This window comes from Acyrthosiphon pisum, chromosome X (assembly GCF_005508785.2).
Source record: "Acyrthosiphon pisum isolate AL4f chromosome X, pea_aphid_22Mar2018_4r6ur, whole genome shotgun sequence".
Lineage (NCBI taxonomy): Eukaryota > Metazoa > Arthropoda > Insecta > Hemiptera > Aphididae > Acyrthosiphon > Acyrthosiphon pisum.
In genome coordinates this window covers 82,065,996-82,076,684 of record NC_042493.1, presented here as the reverse complement: position 1 = coordinate 82,076,684, position 10,689 = coordinate 82,065,996, and the positions used below count along the sequence as shown (strand labels likewise).

At 26.9% G+C, this 10,689-nt stretch overlaps 1 protein-coding gene across 2 annotated transcripts; it reads right to left on the bottom strand.

The window, feature by feature from the left end:
- Positions 1-462: 462 nt before the first annotated feature.
- On the bottom strand, positions 463-10,574 carry LOC100161417 (Bloom syndrome protein homolog). Of its 2 annotated transcripts, XM_001947873.5 has the most exons (19): positions 10,065-10,574; positions 9,435-9,517; positions 8,062-8,150; positions 7,743-7,878; positions 7,401-7,471; positions 6,661-7,156; positions 6,224-6,585; positions 5,996-6,077; positions 5,611-5,758; positions 5,399-5,530; positions 4,336-4,600; positions 4,063-4,258; positions 3,423-3,607; positions 3,137-3,284; positions 2,861-3,048; positions 2,606-2,788; positions 2,332-2,470; positions 1,966-2,161; positions 463-1,422 (listed from the first exon to the last, which is right to left on the bottom strand). In XM_001947873.5, the coding sequence occupies exons 1-19, from the start codon at positions 10,211-10,213 to the stop codon at positions 1,284-1,286; spliced, it is 3,387 nt and encodes a 1,128-aa protein (XP_001947908.2). In that variant the 5' UTR covers positions 10,214-10,574; the 3' UTR covers positions 463-1,283. The 2 variants fall into 2 exon arrangements, with proteins under 2 accessions (XP_001947908.2, XP_029346031.1); XM_029490171.1 differs by lacking the exons at positions 7,743-7,878; positions 8,062-8,150; positions 9,435-9,517; positions 10,065-10,574 and adding an exon at positions 7,603-7,736.
- Positions 10,575-10,689: the final 115 nt, after the last annotated feature.

Genomic DNA, 10,689 nt, shown 5'->3' with positions numbered 1-10,689 from the left:
GTACTTCAGTTACCATAAAATGCTTGAAAATTAAGTACAGCGGTGGAAGTACTGCAAATAAAGACTGCAAAAGTTTTTGAGGCTTAATGACCTAAAAAAATATGATTTCTGAACCAACATAACATAATCAGATTCAAATTAACATACAGCACGACAACAATTAAAGAACTTAAATGACTTAAACGAAAAGCTATTACAGACATATCAAATATCAATTGATAAATTTGATAAATACACATTTCGAAATGTGCACTAGGTACTTGCTTCCATAAAGGAATTACCATTAGAGAAGGTATTTTTAAATTAAATATATATTATACAGTGCTATCAACAAAATACTAAAAAAAAAAATGGCGGAAGATTTAAAAGTTCCATAAGGACACCCCCTATATTATATTTTTAATTATAATTAAGTACACACTATTTGTGTGTACATTGGTTATAACAAAAAAAGTACAAAAGTTTAAATTATAAGTAGTAATTAATAGAAATTAAGTAAGTACACAATATTGGAATGAATTGACCTATAGTCACACTTAACGGTAAGAATATTATCGTGGGCACCTTATAAGTTATAGGGTTTTAATGATATTTTCATATTTTAAACAGTAGATAACAAATATGTAATAAGTTACTACTTTAAAATGCTCAAATAAGCTTTAAAATTAAAATATCAATAAAAGCCTATAAGGTGACCTTCATAATGTTGGTTCGATAATCGTTCAATTCACTAACACTAATATCAAAGCTAATAACACTAGATTGGTTATGCTAAATGCAAATTTTAACTAAAATTGTCTTTTGAATTTATTTAAAACTGATATTTGTATATTATGTAATTTGTAACTATAAAAATAACATAGATTCAATATCATTCATGGCTGTGTTAGCTAATAAATTATCACACCTTATATCATTATACATATTATACTATATTATTATAAATTACAATCAATGCTTATATAATACATAGATCTATAAATTAATGGACAGCGCTTAGAGAGAAAGGTCAGGAGTACGATATAGAGTAAAAGAGAAAAGAGAATGTAGGGGAAATACAGTGTTAGTTTCATAGGTCTATGATTACTATTTTATGTTCTTTCTCTCTTTCTTTTTTCTTTCTCTTATATGATTCTCGTGCATTGATGGCAGGTCGGAGTGGATGCGCTGTCTATAAGTTTATAGATATATGATATGATATTATGTTTTCTCTTCCAAGTTTAAATTACAGGATATTAAACAAAATTAATTCTGCTAATATTATGCATAAAAATGAGATATATTCATTTTTTTGTTGGAGCCTGTTTTGGTACTGGTAAAAATCCTGGTTTCTTAGTAGGACGTAATTTAGCACTCAATTTAATTGCAGCACTACGTATTTTTGCCATTTTTGAAGTGGACGTTCCTTTGGAACTATTCTTTCTGTAAGAACAAAATAACATTTTATTAATTATATTAAAATTTACAATTATTATTTTAAGCATGGCCCAGACTTATGATACGTGGATCTTTAAATTTCTCACTGTTTCAATTTAGTTACCACTTAGGAGGGGAAATCAGAAATATATTATGATTCTGACTTATTCTCCTGGGTCTGGACATGGATTTGAATACACAAATTTGAGAAACAATTTTAGTTTGAATGATTTTGAATGTTTTATAAGTAATAAATATTATGCCATAAATGTACTATAGTATAAATTAACTATGTGCACTTCATATTATGTATATATAATATTATATTAACTGTACTGTTGCCCCTCCCCCTTCCAATGGGCGTGAAGGTATTTAATAAATAAATAGATTTTAGTTGTAAAAAGAAAATTATAAGTCCAGATATTGGAGGACATAATATATTATATACTGTATACAAAATAAATTATATTTAACATACCTAACTTTCGATACACTGTTAATGACACTTTTAAATAAAATTAGTGTATACAACACAAAACTGTAATTTACTTTTTTCCTTTATTCCTTTTGAAACGTTTGGTTCTTTTATTAGTTGAATAAGTTGATTTTCGTTTTGTTCCACTTAAACTTTCAGTTTCCATCATTCTGTTGACCATATCTTCATAATATGGGGAATCAACGTTAATTCCTTGACAATATCCATTATTGCTATAGCTGTCTTGATTTACTTCAGTAGTTATAATTGCTATTGTATCAAACATAGATTTTATTGACTTTATTTTAAAAAATACTAATAGTTTGCAATGATATTCTTATTCATAATAAAATATGTTTTGAAATATAATTAACAATAAAAGCGTAAATTCCTTTCTTTAATCATTTGTGACTATATAAATAATAACTAACAAACTATACCTGACTTTTCTGCAGCTGCTTGTTGTGTGATTTCTAATAGGGGTTGGCCAAATTTTTCAAAATTAGATTTTGTAACGCCGTCAATTTTTAACATGTCTTCTTCATTAGTGGGCATCAATTGTGACATCGAACGAATTGCCTAAAATAGTAATGTATTTAATAGTATAATATTATTAAATACTTACATAGTTCTTTTTCACTTTTATAATATTAATGCAGACTATATTATTTCATTTTAGCCCAAATTTAAAAAAGTTATTTATTTCAAACTTACTTGAATAGTCATAACGGCATTTGTACTGATATCCAAAGATTCAGCTAAACCACGGCATACTTCCATTAGATTTGTGTAACATTTTTCCTTTATTTCTTCAAGAATTGGATTTACAGTACTATCTTTAATACTAACAATATTATTGTCGATCAAATTTGTTTTTGGACTTAATGCAAGTGATAACTATCAACATAAATGTAGTTTTAAAATATCTATTTAATCATAGTTCATATTTATTTTCTAATTTATTATTACCTTCAAGAATCCAGTTAGAAGTTTTTCAGCTTCAGGGCCTATTCGAATGTACGCATTCATAATATCTGATTTAAATGCAATCATTTCTTCTCTCAAATAACCTTCAAGTATTAATTTGTGTATTAATCGTTCTATATCATCTCTATCCCAGTGTAAGGCTTTTCCAAATATATTAGATTTTTCATGACCTATATTGTAATAATTGTTTTCTTCTATTTTTAAATAACTCTACGAAAATAATTATAAACCAAATAGTTAAATAACAATATATTTTACCATGTAATACTACTTTTTGAGTTTTTTTTCCTTTGAAAATATCTACAAAATGGGTGAATGTAAAATTATTGCCTGAACTGCAGATTTCTTGAACGGCAGTTATTAGGTTAATGCTTTCTTCCGTAACATCAATTATTTTTATAGAATGCTGAAATAAAAAACTGATTTTGAATAATTTTTAACTTGATTGAAATTTAAAATTCATCAAACCAGGATTAACTATTGGTCTCTTTTCACTTGGAAGAACAGTTTCACTTAATAGATTCAATTATATTTAATAATGTACCTTTATTCGGCAATTGTCACAAGTAGTCTTCTCATTAGCAATGCATTGGGCTTTATCAAATTGTTCATCAAAATAGTTAAGTTGCATGGCACGACGGCAATCCATTTTGTTTTCACAGTAGGATACAATTCTACAGAGATTATGAAAACGTACCTTTTTTGTTTCATAAGTAGCCCCACCTCCAACTAAAAACAAAATTTAAATCATTAATAAAGTAAGTCATTAAATTGTATTTATTTTACAAACAAATATATTTTCTTAGATGAATTAATGCAAAGTATAATAGAGTACAATTTAGTCTGTCATTCGTTATAAAGCCATATAAATATATAATACATCATAATATGTCAATCATTCGCATATTTGCTTATCCGGAACTCCCTTGACTATAATAAAATTAGTCTACTGTATATTATTTTTAAACATAAAAACCTGAATAGTGCATATTTATCTAAAGGCTTGATTGTGTTTGTTGATAAAGATACATTATATATATATATCCATTAAAATTAATTATTCAATGAAATTAAAAATGATTAGATATATTTTATATATAAAACCATTATAGAATATAATCAACTATCTAATATCTATTTGAAGTAAGACATTTTAGAACTAATATTTTTAAATTTATTCATACTTTCAATGAGTTTTTTGATACGATGCATATCTGAATAGTTGTAGTATATCAAACAGTATGCAACATCACCATCTCGTCCAGCTCTACCAGATTCTTGATAAAATCCCTCAATAGATTGTGGTAATGAATAATGTATAACATAACGCACATCAGGCTTGTCAATACCCATGCCAAAAGCAATAGTGGCACAAACTACCTGAAATTTATAATTTAAAACATAAAAAATTGTATAACACTCATTGTTTGCATCTAGGGTATTGTATTTTAAATTACATTTGATTTATTAGAAGTCCATTGCATTTGAACATCATTTCTTTTCTTATCTGTTAATCCAGCATGATAGCTTACAGCTTTGATTCCTTCTCCGGACATAAAAATAGCAGTATTATCACATTCTTTTTTAGTCATACAATAAATTATACCGGACTGACGTGCAAATTTTGATTTTATTAATTTGGCAATTTCCAATAATGAAGATTTACCTTTTTTAGGAATCACCTCATAAACTAAATTAGGTCGGTTAAAACTGGATACAAACCTTTAAAAAAATGTGTTTATATAAATGCCATATGTCGTTAAAATAAATAAATATATAATTTACATAAAAATCATCTTGTTATACAATTTTGTATATTTTTTTCAAGAATTTCAAGAAAACCAAATGATACGAGAAATCTATTTCATGTTTCACACATGAAAATAATACAATTTTTAATTTAGTCATATTTCAAAAAAATATTTAGTTTCTTAATGGTTGTTAATTACATCAATATAAAAATAGCGTTTCCTACAATCAAGCACAGATGAACTAGTAGGACTCCAGAAGATTTCGTAGTGGATAGTGTTTGTTATTTTTAATTTTATAATAATCATTTAAAGTTTTTATGAGAACATGAAAATGGTCTAAAAATCATGATCTAATTATTAATTTATACAAACATCAAACATCAAACAACAGATTAATAAAAAAGGCCATATTTTTCGATTACTGTATATAATTAATTGGACATATATGATTAAATAATATTCCTTTAAGAACTTAACCTATGCATAGGTATTTAAATATTTTATCATTATGTGCCTAATTATACAATAATTATACTAAAAGAACATATTAATAAAATCCAATCTGTCACGACAACAGCTGACATAAGTGAACTTGTTTTACTAAACAGAATATTCAGAAAATACTACAATAATTTATGTCACAAAATTAAATTACATGTGAAAACATAAAAATAGTAATACGATAAAAAAAGTTATAATGGTTTTATTGTTATAAAAATTTATTCTGATTTTTGAAACATATTTGTCAGAAGTTAAACAAATGTAATACCATTTTGTTTCTTCAATATTAAGCTGATGAAGAACATCTTTGCGAACACGTTGAGTTGCTGTAGCCGTTAGTGCCATTATTGGAACATTTTGGTAATTTTGTTTAAATACACCTAATCGTTTGTAGTCTGGTCTAATTAACATAAAATTCAAATTTAGTATGAATTAATATTTTGTGTATAATAAAATAACCATAAATAAATAAATACCAACCGAAAATCATGACCCCATTGGGACACACAGTGAGCTTCATCAATAACTATCCGAGCTAATAAATTCCTACAATGCAAATTGTTTAAAACTTGTATTAATTTATTACTTGCTGCAACTTTTTCTGGCGTAACATACAGCAATTTCAATCCTAAGACACAGGCATATAATTTACATAAAATATAACAATGAATGATGCAGATTAATACCAAAAATCTCTGATATCAAAAATATTAATATCCTTAAATAATTATCAATTTGTAAATCATATTATATTTTTCTATATTATGTTGTATTACAATACTCAATTTATAAATTATCAAAAATAAATATAAACATCACAGTATTCACATTTATATTATCATTTAAATATTTAATATTTATATACCTGGATCAGCCCCCCAAAGTTCAGAATAAATTGTATTTTCTTCGTCAGGAGTAATACTACTTAATAAGTGAGCTGCTGGTATCTGTTGAAAAAAAATTATTTCAAAAGAATTGTTAAATATTGTAAATTAATATGCTAAATATCATTAATGTTCCTAGATTTCATTTAATATACACATTTATTTCAGACTAAAATGTCTATAATAGAAGTCACAAAATGAATACTCACATCTAGAGATTTTAATTTTTGAGTCTGGTCAATAATCAATGATTTTAATGGTGATATCACAACAGTTATACCTTTTAATATAACTGCAGGCAATTGATAGCATAATGATTTTCCACCACCAGTTGGCATTAAAATGAAACAATTATGCCCAAGCAAAGCAGCATTAATTGCTTCAAATTGGTTTGGGCGAAAATGTCGAAGTCCAAAAGTTTTTTTAAATACTGCTAAAAGTTCCCAAGAAAAACTATAGTCAATTTTAGTGAACTCAGTCATGGACAAGTTTGTACTTGAATTTTGATCTTTGTTATGACTGGCATTTATATGATCTGTTTGAATCGGTTGATTTGTACAAACATTTGGTACTGAAATAAAAAAATGAATTTTTTAAGGTGCTCATTAAAAATATAATGAGAATTTTACAGTTAAATTAAACATACTTTTATTCATTGTTTGAGTACTAGAAGTAGATTTCTGACAGTACAAATTTAAACTTACATCAGGCTTGTAATCACTTTCTTCTACATTATTTTTTAAAGATGTCAAAGTACATGGTATGTTTTTGACTTTATTTTGAGAATTTTTGTTCAAATTTTTTGAAAAACATAATTTCTCATCTTTTACTATGTTTTCTGAGATTTTATTTACATGATTTTCATCATTATCAGATGCAGTAAAAATATTGTCAAATACAGAAGAACTTTCAACTTTTGTCATTTTTTGTTGACTTTTCAATTGTGCTTTAGCATTTTTCAATTTATTTTTAATTTTTTGCCGTACTTTTTGAAGGTGGGGCAAAGATGAAGGATCTCGAAGACCTGGTATATTAATAGCCAACTTTTCTGGTATATTAACAAACATGTTAAATACTTTTTGCAACATTTCATACTCTATTTTTTCTAAGCGTTTTATATGCGCTTCTAGTTTTCCAACACTCTGAAACAAATTGTCCATAATTTATATAAATATTTAATATTTATAACACAGAAATATTACAGCTGAGTTCAAATAATTCAAATCTCAAGAAGAATACAAATAAATTACACTTAAATATTTTTGGAATTATATAACACAGCACAACTTAATATAAGCACTTTGTGATTAAGAAAAAAATTAGAAGTTTTTTGAATTATTGAGACTCGACTGTATTAGTGAATTAAATAGACTTTGACATTCTTACGCTGATAGATGTATCATTGAGCTCATTAATATTTTCATCACTAAACAAAATGTCCTTCGATAAATTTGGATCTATAATAAGGTGTACAGAACATTTAGTAAATTATAAGTACATGTTACACAAATGTACAGGAGGATTTTTTTTATTAAAGAATAATCATTATTTCAAATACTATAAATGCTATTGAAAATATTTGTCTTACATATTTAAATTGTTACAAAAAGTTGACTATTTTAGCTCCCTAAAACTCCATTTTAATCCAAGGTCATCCAGATGAAATACTTAGTTGTATCTCTTAACTCAACACTATATATTTATAATGTAAAAAACCATACCACTAACCACAGTGATTCATTTCAGTGCTTTGAGAATTATTATATGGAATTTCATTTTTTTCTAATATAGAAGTCACTTTGTTGGATGAACTATTTTTATTCATTTTGGTAGTACATCTAAGGGTCTCATCTATACTTTCTTTCTAAAATAAAAAAAATTAATAATACATTTAATTAGGCTAATATTTTCTGGACATTTTCATCTAATATATTATTTCTGATAGTACCTACAACAACTATTTATCATTCATTGTACATGAAATATAAATGACTTTACATGCTACAATTTATTATTATAAACAATTAACAATGGAACAGGTACTCACTTTTTTTGGATTTTGATATTCTGGCATTCTAATAGTAGGCTGGTTTAAGCTTTTTTCTTCTATACTAATTGATTCTGTTTTTTGGGGTGCTAAAATAGTATCATTAAATTTACATATATTTACTGGAAATGTGATTAAAATTGTATTTTATGTTAATCATATCTACAAATAATTAGATAAGTAGGTTAATAAATAGTTTTAGAGAGAACGCTAAAACTGGAAAGGCTACCAAAACTCGCCATAGTCCACGCATCTTCCACCAATGTGACTTCCACCGTCAGGTGATCGGCCATCGCGTGGTCAAGTGTGGATTACGACCATGTATGATGCTTAATGGCAGTCCACTTGGTGGAAGTAAATTAGAACTTGAGACAGCAGAGCATTCATTTGGATGAGTGGCCAAATAGCGTTCTCTCGGTGACCGGACTATAGGTAGGGAATTAGGTACTTATTAGGGCTAGGATTTATATGCAATGAAAAATTGTAAAATATGCATCTTATTTACCAAAATGTGCAAAAACAAATTTTTAAATATTTTACTAATAGTTTGGAAACAAAATTTTTCAAATTCTTCGTACATTAATAGATATGGCATAGAATAATTTTCTCTATGGAAAAAACCAACTATGATGGTACAAATATATTGACGGTCATGGTTCGTTGTCTAATCTATTGAAATATCTGGAACCCAAATCAGCCCATCGCCAATTTCCGAAAGAATGCAAGAAAAATAGTATTTTCATTAACTGTAGAAAGATAATTTTTGACTGGGCAAGAACACATTTTTCTGTATATTTTTTTAAAAGATTCTTAAATGATGGATTTAATTTCCATAAAGATATATCAATATATCAGGTTATAAGGTTCTAACATTGCTTGACATAAATCTAGAAGAAAATTGTATTGTTTATTTTGGTTTTCCAATGTATTTTTGATGTATGAATGTATGACTGTTGCTTGTATTTAATTGTTGTACTACCTTAAAAGGTAATTCTATTGGTTATCCAACCAAGATAAGATTAGATAGGTAGTATATTTACAACAATTCGACAAATAACCCAATAATTATAGAGGTTCATTAAATAAATACCATTTAAATTAACTATTATATTATGAAAATTAAAAAGTTTAAGTTAAAAAACATAATTAACAAAATTCTCAAAAATCCATAAAATATAATTATTATAATTATAAGCATTATGTGCAAAATATAAAAAATATGCAAAAAAAATGTTCTATTTAGTCGAGAATAAGCTAAATTGTAAACGTATCTTACAACCAATCAATTTGAACTTAAGGAAAAATCATGCAAATGCATATAAATCCTAGCCTCCTAGTTATTATAATCGGAGTTGTTTGATTATCATACTTACACTTTTTAATCAGTGAAGTTTGAAGTTGTTCATAAGTCATATATTCAGGTGTAATTGAATCATCAACATAACCTTTAAATGCACTGAAATAAAATAAAAAATAAATCGATCAAAATATAGTTCATATGTATCGCTTCCAATATCCAACTTAAAATCTATATGATCTTAAGATAAGTGTAACATGTTATATTATTTGGAATTTAGGAACTAGTCAAATTGTACCCCTACATTTTATTTTTACGTCTTTATAGCAGTTAGTAGGTTTAAATTATAGTATTTGTGTAATTTCATACAGTGGCGGAAGCGGAACGAAGGCAGTTTTTTAAGTCCCGGACTCAAGTTGGTGGATTATGGGTATTAGGTTTCAACTAGGAGTCTAGGGCGGAATAGTGGAATGTAAATGAGTAGCCAAGTGGGTAAGTTTACAAACTTCAACCCTTAAATTTGTTGGGTAAGTGGGTAGATAGAATCCTAACAGGACTTATGAAGTAAAATATCTCGCGCCGCCACTGATTCTATATCTGTTGACTGCTATAGATCAATTAATAATTTTTGTACAATAGTATTATTATGGCAGCTTTAAAAGAATATGAATTTGTATGCTTTTTTTGGACAGTAGTTATTGCTTACGTATTATTTCCTGTTTTCTTTTGATCTTTTTGTGAAGATAATTCAAAAAGCGATAATTTTGTGGAAGTATTGTCTTCGGCTTCTTTTTTCTCAACAATAGAACTGAGGTGTTTAAAAACTGCACTAGGTTTTTTCATTTTGAAACTCATGATTTTAAAAATTGTCGCTAATGCAATTCAAAAATAATTATACTGATATTAAAATAAAAATCAATTTTTGTTTGTGTGTCAAATGTCTATACTAAATAAAATATGTGTCTCAAGTTTCATGCATTATTCTATAATGCTTTTAATTGTTAATATATATTGTTGACTTTTTGAGTTTTGTTTGTAACAAAAATGAAATAATATAAAACTAAATGAACAGTGGACTTATTTGCTTATATTTGATAACAACAATTTCATGATTTAACGAATATGATAACGACGGGGTCAACGCGGACTCAATCTTGGCTTAATATATAATATATATATCTTAAACCGTGGACTCAATTGAGTATTACCCAATCGCTCAACACCATTCCCTACCACAGACTACATACCCTACACTGAAACCACGGTTGTAGGTATATCTTAAACCGTGACTGAAACTAAACCGGGCTGCTACAATTGTACGATAAAATAAT